Source organism: Rhinatrema bivittatum, chromosome 9 (assembly GCF_901001135.1).
Source record: "Rhinatrema bivittatum chromosome 9, aRhiBiv1.1, whole genome shotgun sequence".
Taxonomy (NCBI): Eukaryota; Metazoa; Chordata; class Amphibia; order Gymnophiona; family Rhinatrematidae; genus Rhinatrema; species Rhinatrema bivittatum.
This window is the reverse complement of record NC_042623.1, coordinates 54,341,642-54,356,896: the sequence shown is the minus strand read 5'-3', so window position 1 is coordinate 54,356,896 and position 15,255 is coordinate 54,341,642. Positions and strand designations below refer to the sequence as shown.

The following is a 15,255-nucleotide window of genomic DNA, read 5'->3' as shown; positions in this document are numbered from 1 at the left end:
AGGAAATCCTGTAATTCATCAATGTTAAACACACGTATTCAGAATCACCAATTTTATATTACACAGTACCTGTTTGACAATTTACAGGCGCTTAAGTTGGAAGTACAGCATAAATTTCCAGAGACGCCTTTATTGCCTCAATACCACAGCATGGAGGAAGGATTAAGGCACTTACTCAGGTCAATTTATGAAGGATTTGATATCTCATCTAGGGGTTCAATAAACGCTCTGGCTGCACATCGTCTCGCATGGCTTCATTCCAGCGCCATACAAGACGATGTCCATGACAAGTTAGCAAATTTGCTGTGTCGTCCAACCTTTTCAAAGAAAAATTCACTGAAACGGTAAAGACTAAGGAGCAGAAGACTGCTGTCCTCTCCTTGACTTCACCACATCAGCCATCCACTTCGCAACGACAATATCCTACCTCAGGTTCATACAGAAGACCCCCCTTTAGGCCATTTAAACAATTTTCATATAACAAGCCTCAGCCCTACCAATCTGCGAGACAACACCCATACCAGCCTCAAGTGCCTCGCCAAAGGACAAGGACCTCTCGACAGCCTAGACAGCAGGCGGACCCTCAACCTGCCAAACCTCAGACCGTTTTTAAGAATTCCATCGCCATCGTCTCATCACCCCCCAGTAGAGGACAGATTGTCAAATTTTCTTCCCGCCTGGAATCATATCATATCAGATCAATGGGTGTTATCGATCATAGCCCACGGTTACAATCTTCATTTCTCATCCCTCCCAACCCTTCCACATTGGGTTCCACAAAAACAACTAACATCTCATAAAGAACCTCTGCTGAAATAAATTCAGAATCTTCTACAAAACAACTGCATTCAGAGGTTATCTTCCCAGCAATTCCATCTGGAATTCTACTCCCAATATTTCCTAATTCCCAAGAAAGCAGGAGGACTGCGTCCAATATTGGATCTCCGTTCCCTGAACAAACATCTTTACTAGGAGAAATTCAAAATGATTTCTCTCAACTCCATCCTTCCCTTTCTTCAACCAAAGGATTGGATGTGCTCCCTGCGCTTAAAGGATGCCTATGTGCATATTCCAATGCACCCCAGTTCTTGGTGCTACCTATGTTTTCAGGCGGACAATCAACATTTCCAATACAAGGTTCTCCCATTCGGCCTCTCCTCTGCCCCCAGAGTATTCACCAAGTGTTTAGCAGTGGCGGTGACGCACCTTCTTCATCAGGGGGTGCAAATATTTACTTATCTGGACGATTGGCTCCTAGTAGCCTCCAATCAGACCCTGTTATGGACCAATCTCCTATGAACTATTTCTTGCCTAGACAATCTATGCCTTCTCATAAATTACGAAAAATCACATCTGCAGCCCACTCAAACTTTACAATTCATAGGGGCTGTCATCGATACGATACAGGACAAAACTTTCCTCCCCCATCCGAGAGCAGTGGCTCTCTCTATTCTGGCTACAGATCTCCTTCAGACTTGGATAACTTCTGCTCGACATATTCTAACTCTCCTCGCCACATGGTAGCTGCCATATATGTAATTCCTCATACACGGCTCCACATGCGTCGCCTACAATGGGGACTGAAAAACCAGTGGAATCAATTTCTCCATCCATTATCCACCCTCATTACGACGACAACCAGTATGAAAACAGATCTTCAGTGGTAGATTTCTCCGTCAACACTGCAGACAGGGGCGCCATTGAGACCGTTACGACATCATCTAATACTCACCACAGATGCCTCCCCCAAGGGTTGGGGAGCCCATCTAGACCAATTGACAACTCAGGGTTTATGGTCGACATTCGAGAGACACATCAACCTTCTAGAACTAAAAGCAGTCAGAAACGTCCTTCGAGTTTTCGAAGAATCTCTTCGAGGGAAGATAGTCATGATTCACACGGACAACCAAGTCACGATGTTTTACATAAACAGGGAAGGAGGGTCTGGTTCTTGGAACCTTTGCAAGGAAGCAGTACAATTACTAGAATGGGCTCATCAACGATCAATATCTCTTCAAGCAACTTATCTGCCCGGGATTCAAAACTCCAGGGCAGACAGACTCAGCAGGATTTTTCATCCTCACGAATGGCAGTTGGACAAAGAAGTAGCTCAACGCCTATTCAGGAATTGGGGTCACCCATCAATCGACCTTTTTGCAACAGAAAACAACGCACAGCTGGAAAACTTCGGTTCAATAAACCCCAGCTCGAAAAGAATCACATAGGATGCCTTTCTAGTGAGTTGGTCTCACAACCTACTATATGCGTTTCCACCAATACTTCTCATCTCCCACACAATACAGAGATGCATCGAAGACGAAGACGATTTGATCTTGATAGCACCAGCTTGGCCAAGACAACCATGGTACAGCTACCTAGTTCGTCTATCGATATGCAATTCCATTCCCCTGGGAAACAGCCCTCAGCTACTAACCCAGGACAACGGGTCTCTCCTACATCCTCTTCATTCCTCCCTACATCTCACAGTCTGGAGGTTGAATGGATCGCATACCAGCACCTAGAAATTTCTCCTGCTCTTCAGGACATATTGGTATCATCAAGGAAACCTTAAACTCGACTCAATTACAAAAGAAAGTGGTTCCGCTATGCTTCTTGGTGTTCCACAACGGAGACAGACCCGTTCACTTGCCCACCCGAACAACTTCTTTCATACCTGCATTTACTCTACAATGAAAGCCTGGCGACTTCCTCACTCAGAGTTCATTTAAGTGCTATTGCAGCTTATTATACTTACATTAATGGAGAACCCATTTTGTGTCACACTCTAGTATCCAGATTCATGAAAGGAGTACTACGACCACGCCCTCCATTGCAAAAACCACCAGTATCATGGGTCATTAACATAGTCATCGAACAACTAATGCTCCCCCCCTTTGAGCCATTAGACACTTGTCACCTTCGATAATCTCTCATGGAAAGTTCTCTTCCTAGTTGCTTTAACTTCAGCAAGAAGAATAAGTGAACTGCAAGCACTAGTCCACTATCCACCTTATTTGCAATTTTACCATGACAAAGTGACTCTTCGCACTCACCCCAAATTCCTTCCAAAGGTTATTTCCAGTTTTCACATTAACCAGACCATAACCTTACCTAATTTTCACCCAAAGCCTCATAAGAATGACAATGATCGAAAACTCCACACTTTGGACTGTAAACGTGCCCTAGCCTACTACAAGCAGCACACTACTTCGCCTAACAGGCCTTCGCAACTTTTTCTATCTTTCAACCTGAATGCTCAAGACCGTCTTGTGACTAAACAAACTCTTTCCACATGGATTTCGAACTGTATTCAATTTTGCTACCAGCAACGTTCGCAAACTCTTTCTTCCACTCCAACCAAGTTTGTGCACTGGCAGCCTCGATGGCCCATCTCCATGAAGTTCCCATCGTTGATATTTGCAATGCTGCAATATGGTCAATGCTGCACACTTTCACATCTCATTACAGTTTGGACAACCAAACTGTGAATGATGCAGTAATGGGTAGGACTATCCTACAGAAGAGCACATGTTCATTGCATATACAGCCTTCATAGGAACTGTCCGCCTAAAGATTTTGTATTGAGCAAGTTAATCAATCCTCATGAAAGCTCCATACTTCAGCTGGGCACTCCCAGACAGCATGGCTAATTCAGCTGCTTATCTACGTGAAAAGAGCAAGTTTGCTTACCATAAATGGTGTTTTCCGTAGATAGCAGATGAACTAGCCATGCTGACCCACCCGCCTCCCCGAACAGTTCCAGCATCACCTGCACTTGCTTTGCTATACTTAAAGAGCTCCGCCACCTAGTGGCACGGAAGACGTACCCAGATAGCATGGCTAATTCATCTGCTATCTACAGAAAACACCGTTTACGGTAAGCAAACTTGCTCTTCTCCTGGTTCCCTTTGTCTGTAACCTTTGAAGCCTCACTCTCTTGCTGAACGCATCGAAAACACTGCCAAAGCACATCATTTCTTCCTCTATAACATCCCTAAAATTTGCCCCTTTCTTTTTGAACATGCTACCAAAATGCTAATCTTCCGTCATAATCAGGCTGAATTAGCCATGATCTGTGGGTGACATCATCTGGCGCCACCGAATGGACTCCTTTCTTTGCGGTCCTCCTGCTGAATCACCTTTTTTTTTTCATTGCAATATGGCTTACCTTCCTTCAGTGTTGCTAGGACCACGTAGCCCCTTTTCTCAATTCACTACATTGGCTCCCTATCCGCTTCTGCATACAGTTCAAACTTCTGTTAATCGTCATACATTTTTTTCTGTGGCTCCTCTTTATTGATTTTCACTTCTCTCTCACTATTCCCTTCCTCGGGAACTCTGCTTATTGGGTAAGTCGCTCTTATCTGTGTGCTTCACCACCACCACCACCAATTCCCATTTTTGCGCTTTCCATCTTGTGCAATATGCCTGGAATAGACTCGCTAAGTTGATGTCATGCTCCTTCTCTAGCCACGTTTAAATAAGGTCTGAAAGCTCACTTTTTTTGGATGCTTTTAACTCCTAACCACTTATCTACAATAAACACACTTCCCCTTGACTCACTGTAAGCTCCATGAAGCAGAGACTTATTTATTTATTTATTTATTTTTACTATACCGATATTCAAGGCACAGGCCTTATCGTACCGGTTCACATCAACCAAGGGATAACCAGCGATATATGAGAGAGTTACAATAAACAGGGAGATGAATTCAGGACAACTAAGAAAGGTAGAATAGCTTAACATAATACAGAATTAGTGTTAACATGGACTTAAATCAAATAACTTAGTGTGAGTAATAACTTAGCGCGAGTATGGAATTGCAGTCAATGTTATGTACATCTGTACAGCGCTGCATACGGGTATTTACGCTTTATAAATAATAAATAGTACCGGGAGTAAAACTAAACATGTACTGAAGGTGAAGGTCCCATAATCTTTCCAGGTTGTCATAATTTCATTATATGACCACAGGAACATAATAGATAAGGGCTTTTCTTCCTTGCCTGTCTTTGAAAAATAAATGCTAAAAAATGTCCCTGACTAATTATGATTTATAAGTTTGGATACTGTAGGATGAAAACTACAGTATGGCTGACTGATGCGGTCACTTTGTGATGCCATCCCCATGATTGTCATCAGGTAAAAGCACTGATGTGTGACATCTTTAAACTTCTAAAAGCATCTTAGGCCTAGTGCTGTGCTGCAGGAGAGTAGGATTCAACCTGCTGTGCGAGTGGGCCAGCTGTAATCACCACCGGCAATGCATTTGGTCCTGGGGAAAAAGGGAAGACAGCGGCCGTCACTGTGGCTATCCCTGTTAGCCTCAGAGTGGTACTGAGGTTTATTGCATGTCATCCTTCCAGGCTACCTGGCATGTCATCCCTAAGAGGCTGCCTGCGATGGTGGGTCTAGAAAATAAAGGAAAACCTATATCTTTAAAATTAAAAAAAAAAAATGCAACTCAATCAATGTAATGAGCCTTGAAATAGACAAATCAGGCTATGCTGAAACTGAATATTATCACAGTACTTATGTTGTCACAATGCAGTTTTATATGGCTTAGTTACAGAGACACTATAACCCTTAAAATAGACTTTTTTAAAACAGCCAGTATCCATTAAAATTAGAGACTGATTTTTCAGAATAAACAAGTCCAATTTTTAAACAAAAAAAAAATCTGAATCTTTTATTTTAATAAAAATAATTACACTTCTACTTTCTGGAGGACAGTGGAGAAACGACTGCCACAATTCTTGCATTCTCTGGCCTCTGCACATAAACAGTATGCCAGGCTGAAGAGGATAGAGCTGTGCTGCTGCAGAGGATTTTTGTGTTATCACTGATGTTCGGGAAAGGAGAAAAAAAAAAAAAAGAGAGGGAGCCTGTGTTTAACCCTGCTGTTTCACGGGGGATAATGTGCCTTTGAAGCACTTCCTTGCCTCTCAACAGTACATCATAAAATGGTTTGGAATGACCCTGGCAGCAAGTCATCTAGGGATATGAAATCAAACCTACGTACAGTTCTATGGCAACCCTTCTCAAACAATGGAGAAAGACTTCTTTTAGAAATCATAAGGACACACTTAGCAGTCTGTAGTAGCAATGAAACTAGAAATCTTGTAACTACCTAGTCCTTGTACCTTTGCTTCTGGCTTGTAAGTCTTATCCCCTTTCCATTTGTACTTGTGAAAACATCTCTGGGAAGGACAAGTTGTGGGTTCACATTTACTTTATGTTATACTCAGTAACAAAGATGTTCAAATCTATAACTGAATATGCAGTACAAATGGATTACTTACACTACTTTGTTTAGACTTAAGTTTATGAAGGTGACATAAAAACAAATACATTAAAGAACTGCTTTAACAGAGCTGCCAAGTTACCCAGTTCCGGGAAAGATTTTTTGGCTATTCCTAGTTTTGAACTTACATCCCAAAGCAGTGGGTATTTGTAACCCCTGATTCCAGCCATTAATATCATTGCTGCAGGTTCCATAATGCATCAGAATGGATTTATCAGAAAGCCAAGACTGGCCTAAAATCTCCCTCCTAGAACTGAGTAACTTTAACAGCATAAAGCAGATGGGTATCAGCCCAAGACATTTTACAAGAGGAAATGAATGACTTGGACACAGAATCAGAATAAACAAACAGTTGTTTGTTTGTTGTTTTAAATAACAGTTACATGATAATTCAGGCTACTGTGAAGATGCTCTCCAACAGAGAACAGCAAACAGTTTTGTTAGTCGAAGATATAATCTAGATTATTTCTAACCCCAAGTGAGTTTAAGGTGTATAAAAAGCCTTGCTAGCTCCTTAGCAAAGGCGATATATGTCTTAAATTAATGACATGGGAAGGGCTCCTACAGCTGCAGTGTTTTCAGGCACAGTCCATAATGAATATGCATTAGATAGATTTTTATAAATTGGAAACCCGGGTTATGCAAATCTGTTTAATGCATATTCATTGTAATCCTGAAAACGACTGGGTAGGTGTGCCTTCAGGAGAGGGTTGGGGAACACTGAGGTAATCAGAAGTTATACTCAATTTTGATATGATTAAAGCCTCTACATAAAACAAAATTAACTAATTTTCCTAGGGATTTCCCAGATATATTGGAGCCTTTTTAGAGATTTTGTTGGGGACTCAAATACATAATGAAATACAGGAAGGATACAGTCATTAAATTAGAATATTTGGTTGGTTGTTAGCCCCCTGCCTTTGTCTGAATTTCTCGTAGTGCTTGCTCATAGCTGACTGGAAGCTGGCTTTCTCTTAGGACCTTGTCCAAGCTTCCATTCCTTCTTCCCAGGTTCTCTCTCCATCTCCTTCCGCCTCAAATTCCTCTATATCACCCCACTCCCAGATTCCCTTCCATCTTCCCCTCCTCTTTGTTTTTGAGGCACAGTATTATGGGAGGCCAACCGGGGTGGGGATATGGCGAGCACGCACTCCATGTTCCATTGCCTGCTCTTCCCCCATGGCATGTGCTACCTTTGTAATCAGGACGCAAAGAAGGGAGAAGAGAGGTACTCACAAAGATTAGGGGTTTGTGAGTATCGTGTCCCCCACATTACCTGCCTGTTGCCACCACTGCTGATCAGGCTGCCAGGGAGCAGAGGAGGCAGAGGAAGATCAGCTTTTTAAATGTGGTAATGATTGGTATGGCTTTTATCAAAGGGATGTCCTGTATTCATCTCTTCTCTAACTCTATAATACTATCTGTTGGCTGTTTTAGTGTATTTGGGGGTATCTGAGATGATGTGTGAGTAGTTTTGTATGATTATTGATTATAAAGAAAGAGATGAACTAGCTGCCCAGTCTGTTCCTCAGTACTGTATTTAGAGCATGGGTGACCAACTTTGGTCCTCAAGGCTCACAAACAGTTCAGGCCTTCAGACTATCTAAAACATACAAAATGATATGGTTTTTGCTCCAAATGCATGCAAGGATGTGCCATGAATATCCATTGTGGTATGCTGAAAACCAGATCACTTTGTAGTCCCTGAGGACAAGATTTAGGTATCCCTAAGTTAAGACATAATTAACATGTTCCATAATCTATTTTTCCCTTCTGATTTGATCATTGGTTACATGTTTTTCGGCTCAGTTCTGAATCTCTAATACCACAGTAGTTTAAAATGACTGTTTAAGGGGCTGGCTCAATTGTCACAGTACTGCCAGGCAGGAGGAGCTGTTTTTAATTCCAATCATTGCTGAATGGCAACACCTAGTACCAGTGTAAGAGAACTACTTGCTGTTGCGATAACTGGATTAGAAGAGAGAGGGGGATTAAAAAAATAGAGAAAACCCCTGAGAAATGGCAAATGAAGGCCCAGCGTGCCTCTGTTACACAAACCCTTTTATTAAATGACGGTGACTGAAGTAGGAGTAGGTTATGATGTGGTTGGAAGCCCAAAGGAGAATTTTGCCAGGTCAAAAAATAAAATTTCAGAACTTAAGTGTACAATGTTACCTTATCTTAATAGACACTGCAAAGTTAGGGTTCTCTACTTGATTTCTTACTTGTCGAACCATATCCTGAACAAGTTCTGGCTTATTTATCAAACAGGCACCATAACCTTCTGCCATTGCCCACCTAAGAAACAGAAGATAGTTTAAATAAGCATTATAAAGTGAATTTAGCAACATAGGTTCAAGTATAATTGCTTGGTACATACTTATGTTGTAGCCTGGAATATTATACAAAGTCAATACAGGGCTCATCACACAGCCCCATTTGCCATGGTAGTACTTGCTCAGGAACTATAAGTCAGAGTTTGAGTGAGATGTTAACTTTTACTCACCTATCTGATTTACCAGGTCATTCATCTCTCTCCCCTTAGCACAAGATGCGAAAAATAGGGATTCCTGCGCCACGCGATACTACCGATGCGAAGTGGCAATTCAAACATTTCCATAAACATGCCCCTTTTTGTTATCGTGGGCGTTATCAATGTGTTAGTAACATTTTTTGATGAATCTAGCTATTAGAGCTTTATACAGATGAGGGTTGTTTTTTTTTTTTAACATAGGCACAGAATGGGAAAAAAGTACGTTTTGAATAAGGCTCTCTTTCTTTTCTCTTTAAGAAAGTCCCAGTGCTTACCAGCATAACAAGTAAGGATTAGTCCCTAATGACTACATCCCATTGCGCTTACAGAACACTAAATACACTGTGTGCTTCTCCATTCAAGGCTGAGGAAGGGTGACATTTCTGAGCATCTGCCCTTTTTAATCATTTGGGAATTCAGGATGCCTTCCAAAAGAAATCCGAATGAGGAGAACTGTGAACCCTGCAATTTTTGTTTCTCAAAGCTATACATGGAAAAATATTTTTTTTCTACATTATCAAATATTTAGAATAAAATACCCAAGAGTCATTGATAGACACTTCATATGACCTATTTAATAGACCACTTAAAAAGTTTCTCTCAACTGCTGACCAGCTAAGAAAATGCATCTAAGGATATAGAGAAGTAAAATATGGAAATACACATCCTTGGTAGAAGAAAATATTATTTTAAAATTCTTCCATAAGAATGCAGAGGACAAAAATACAATACTGCACATATTTGAAAGAAGAAAATAACATTTTAATAAAAATGCTAGTGGCACGTACAATACAGCAGTCATTTTGTCAGCGCGGGGTACGATAACCACCGTGCAATTTGTTTTTTCTTGAAATCTCTATTCAATATTTAGCAAATGCTTATCTTTTGACATAATTACACTTTTTATCTTGGCAAAGAAGTCTTAAATCAGGATGGTACAATAACTAGATGTGCCCGAAGGCTGTCCACACAGGAACCATGAGTTACTTAGTATTAAACAAACAACATGCAAATTAGTTTAATCCATCTAGTTGAACAATTTCAACTGGACAATCAAGCTTAACAATTTTACCATAACTTAGGGCAGTGTTTCCCCCAACCCGCTCTTGGAGGCACAGTAGGGTTTTCAGGATATCCATAATGAATATGCATGAGATAGATTTGCATACACTGGGTTTCCAATGTGTGCAGATCTATCTCGTGCACATTCATTGTTGTAATCTTGAAAAACTGACTAGTTGGGTGTGAGTCCACGAGAGAATTGGGAAATGCTGACTTGGGGTTGCTGCCTCACTCATCCTGAACAGGCTGACCCACTCCTGGTGTTAACCTCCATTGCACATGCAAAATTGTAGTTCAGATTTCCTTAAGTAGGACTACATTTTGGTGCATGAAAAAAAGGGTAAAACCAGGACTGGATCAATCTGATCAGCTTGGGCTGGGTGATGTGGCTATTGTACCATAACTTTTAAAAAGATCCTAAAGTAATTTTAAAATCGTTTCTGGAATAATTTTAGTATAGCCTTACCTCTGAGGACACCCACAGTTTAAGTCAATTCCATCTGCAAAGGGGCAGACTAGAGCCGCTGCATCCGCCAAAACCTGTGCTTCTTGAGCCGCAAACTGAACAATCAGGGGACGATCGCCTGATGAAATTGATAGGACTGTTATGGTACACCAGTAATAAAATTAACCGCAAGATATCTGCTGGTGCAAGGAATTGAAATGCCATCTCAGCACTAGTGGAAGACACTATGACAAGTTGTCAGTTGTGGTGGTGCTTAGGCAAGGACTATAGGCTGAGAGTGCTTGCATGACAGTCCTTCATGCACACCAGCACACCTGGGACTTAATCAAAGGATCATGCCAGCACAATATGTTCACTACCATCCATGTGAGGGGAAAAAAAGCAGATCAACTATCTAACTGGAAACTTCCAGAGGGCTAGCCATGTTACTCCGTAGCAAAAATGTTAAAGGCTGGTGGCAACTCGTAAACTAACCGATTGCTGGAAGCATGAGCTTTCAAGCACATGAGCTGATGTTGTCAGACTATTCTCCTCAAAAGCTCATGCCTCAATAAATTGATTAGCTTATAAGGTGCCATCAACCTCTTTGTCATATTTGACTGGATCTTCCTATCCGTACTAAAGGCTTCTTAATAACCAAGTAATATGTCGGTGGTACTAATGCACTGCAAGTTCACTTATTTTTCAGATTTTGGGATAGAAAGTCATTTTTTGGCTAGGGACAGGCTCATAACAGCAAACTACAAACGATATGTTGTGCCTCATTTCCTTTGTACTATGGATTCCTCACTGATTTAAAAGCCGGCCTAATAAGAACAATGACCATTCACGTGGTACTCTTCATCCAAAAGGTAGTAAAACTGTTCTACTACAGAAATACAAGAACCACAGGAATCCAAATTTAATATATAATCCTCAACAACTTTGGCACATAATTTAAAATATTTTATTTTTATCTCGTAAATACATTTAAGACATCTACTTGTATATAATTATACCAACATGACATATATTACATATTTAAAAATGTGCATATACAAATATCCTGTTGTACTGTAAATACAAATTAATACATATATTATGGAAAAATCCATTACATGTGTGAGTATTTAAATACAAAACATGTTCCTATTCAAAAAGTACAAATTTGTTCAACCAATGTTCTATTATTCAAATATGTCCTCAAATATCCTGTTATCCACTGGTGACAGTGGAAAGATTTTTTCTTCATTTGGATTTTTTTTTTTTGTGAATTGTTTGATACGACGTGGAAATCAATTTTTGCTCGATTTGATTTTTATACAAATATATCCCCCACAAATAACAGGGCCTAATAGTTTCGCCAAATCCAGCTTCTTCAGGGGGAGATCAAACCTTCATAAATGTTACTCTACAGATGAAATCCAAACCACCACTGTTCACCTTATCTTTTACTACAATGCTCCGAAGGACTCCTTAAAGCTGAAGACCAAACTGCCAACTCAATGCGACATCCCTCAATCAGAACAGGATATCATGCCCACGATACATCTCATACCAATATTTCAAAGGCTATAATGCTCCTAAAAATATATCCACAATTAACTCATATTACTTACACACATTCACAATACACGAACCACCCATAATTAAGCTTACCAAAACATCTCATACGATCCCTCCATAGGACATCTTGTCATCTCTATACTATTTACACCGATCCCATCAGACCTACTCAAAACCTAATTTAAAAAATCAATACACTTACTCAACAATTTTATAACATTTGATCATCTTCATGAACCAAACTACCTTAAAACTTATCACCAGAACTGAGAGCCAGCCACTACTACTCCACACTCACAAAAGCCATACATGTGCTTCACTTTAGGCACTACCAGCATTTATACTCTGCACTAAATAAGTCACTAAATACACCCCCCTCAGCTGATCTTCATTCATAAAAATGACACCCATTCAGCTTCACGATTCAATCCTTTAGGTTGTACTATGTTCCAGTTATAAATAAACTGCTGTTCTTTTCATGTCAATATTTGAGAAACATTACCACCACCATTAAACTTAACCTGACAAATCACAAAAAAATCTTAACTCATCTATTAAATGTTGAGCAATCAGGAATCTATATGTACCTTCACATAATTGTCTACTACAGAAATATACATACAGGCAAGCTGGTCTACGACATGTGGTGCATGAACCACATTATAAACAGCCAAAGACATGGGAGAAATGTTATTGTTATCAAATAAAAAACAGTCAATTCAGGCACAGAAGGACAAAATGAATTGCCTGAAGTCTCAAGAGACAGAAGGACTTGATCTCAAGGACCAAAATGCTGACAGGACTCAAAGTTTGCTCTTCTAATCACTAGACCACATCTCCTCATGCAATACTTGAGTCAAGGGGACCCCCAGCCTTCCAAAACACATGATGAAGATGGTACATTTTTTCAGAGGCACATTCAGTCTCAGGAGGTGCACAGGAGCACTGTAAACAGTTTTGCACCAACATAGAGTAAACATTAGCTCCAATAAGTTCTGCTTTCAGTTCTTTACAGATTTACAGAGCAGATGGTGGCAAATAAAGACCTGCTGGAGTTGGTGGATTTGGATTTTAGATTTGATTATTCACCTTTCCAAACCTGAATCCTGCCTGCCCAGTTCTTCTGGTTTACATTGCTAAGGATAGGTCCCAGCTGCAGAAGTTAGATGGTTTTGTTCTCTTCCTCTCTGGTTCTTACCACCCTGGGCAGAAGGGCACACAAGTTCCCATGCTATATCCAATACCCAGCAGCCCCCTCCTTTACTACCAAGCTTTGCAATAAAAGTCTTAATACAAAACCATAGCATGCAAAGAATGTACCTTCATTTGTTGTGAATTCACTGTCTCTTGCTTTGACAGACTTTACAAAATCAGCTGCAACTATCATTGGCGTGTAACAGAGATCACAGCTGTACTTCCTCACCAGAGTTCGGAAGGCTAACCTGCAAGCAGATGAATATATAAAATGTTGATTTTTTAATTTTTTTCATAAACCTCAACCCAGCAATCCATTTAACATTCTAATTTAAGTCATTCCAGGTAAATACAACAAAACCAAATAGCAGAAAAACTGACTGCATTCTAGACATAAATAAAGAATATACAGATTACAAAAGAGTGCACATTTGACTGTGATTTAAGTTTAGGTTCTTTCATCAAATCCAACCCTGGATGGAAACAGGATTTTTTTTTTAATTGAACCCAGCTCTTGAATGTTTAGTTGAAAATAAAGATAGCACCAGCAGCTTGATATGCTTTGAAACTGAGTGACAACCATGCAATATTTTATGCAACATTAAAAAAAATTAACTTTTTGTTGTTTTTTTTTTCATGATGTGTTAGGTTTACAGTTTTCCACCTCCTATTTATTTGTAATTTGAAAAGCAGTTTTCACTCTTCTTAAAACATTTAAAAAGCAGAAAATAAACAGATAAATTATGTCTATATATGAGGTTAATATTTAGTGTAGGGTGTTGACTTTGAGTAATACTCTCATTTTTTGCACAATACTTATAGTTTTGAGGGCGTTTTCTGTTTTGTTTTGGCACTTGTGTGTTGCTCCTATTGGTACACTAAAAAAGATAAAATAAACAGTTTGGAAAAAAAAAAAAAGATAGCATTCAAATTAACATGAAGTACATGATTTGGAGGAGCTACAGCAAAAAGGGAAGAGTTACTGAACTGGGGCTGGATTCAAACTTTTTCTAGCCACTCATTCCATACATTTGTGCAAGATAAAGTTTGAACTGGTCAATCAGATAGGCTGGGTTTTTTTTTTATATTATTTTGTCATGAAAATGATCTCTATGCTTGGAACTCTAACCAGGCAAAAATTTTTGTTTAAATCGGGCCATTAGTGTTTAGCTTAAAACTAAGTAAGCTCTTCTTTAAAAATTAAACAGAGAAAAACAGGCGAAGAGTGCCTTAATCAATCCAGTTAAAAAAATCTTTCTTTTATGAAGATCAGGATGTGTCCCTGCACCTCTTTAGTGAATCCATATTTAGTAAAGGCAAAGCTGATCTTGCAGTGTTAGGAGGGGGATGTGTGGTTCATATGGATCTCTCTAGAAAAAGTAACCATAATATTGTGGGTTCCTTCCAGCTCTTGGTGTCTCCACCCTGCCACTCCCTAGTGGAAAGAATGAGGGTATGTTCTGAGCTTCTTAAATACAGAATTTATTGGAAAAGGACAAGGAGTAGCTCGATGATTGAAGCAGCAGGCTAAGAACCAGGAAAGCCAAGGTTCAAATGCTGATGTTACCTTGGGCAAGTCATTTGTCTTCATCCCACTACCTTCGGTACAAACTTGGGGGTTGATGCTCAGCCGAGTGCACTATATAACCCGCATGGGTTGTATAGGCACTAATTAATCCCCTTATGCAATAAGGGGATTAGCGCCTCTACAATGCGTGTCCAATGCGGAGTGAATCTAATAGCCCACTTTCTGCACATATTTATGGCATCGGCCCCTTGGATTGTAAACCCTTGGGACAAATACCTACTATACCTGAATGTAACACACCTTGAACTACCAAAGACCCAAGCTAAATCTAAATAAATAAATCTGTCCCTATTAGGGTATTTACCAGCTCTCCTGTGTGTTTTATTTTGGAGGTAGGGGGAAGAAGTGCTTTACACTTCAAACAGACGCATACTTTAAATTTCATCATACAACATGTTATTCAGTAATGCCTTATTTTCTCTGACACGTTGCTTTTAGTACATATAATTCATATTTTTTTCCAGAATCTTAAACATACAAAAAGTAAGGCTATAACATAATAAGATGTGAAAACAAAGTAAAGATCTGAATACTTTGTGAATGCACTGTACCTAAGAGGAAT

At 39.8% G+C, this 15,255-nt stretch overlaps 1 protein-coding gene across 4 annotated transcripts in view; it reads right to left on the bottom strand.

The window, feature by feature from the left end:
- Positions 1-15,255, bottom strand: part of DUS4L (dihydrouridine synthase 4 like) — a 30,377-nt gene that overhangs the window by 13,199 nt on the left and 1,923 nt on the right. For 3 of the 4 annotated variants that reach the window (XM_029616905.1, XM_029616907.1, XM_029616906.1), the window contains exons 3-5: positions 13,232-13,353; positions 10,367-10,502; positions 8,481-8,603 (exon numbers count right to left, since the gene is read on the bottom strand). In XM_029616905.1, coding sequence (XP_029472765.1) covers positions 8,481-8,603; positions 10,367-10,502; positions 13,232-13,353 — 381 coding nt within the window. The remainder of the gene's footprint in view (positions 1-8,480; positions 8,604-10,366; positions 10,503-13,231; positions 13,354-15,255) is intronic. The other variant, XM_029616908.1, reaches the window with a different exon arrangement.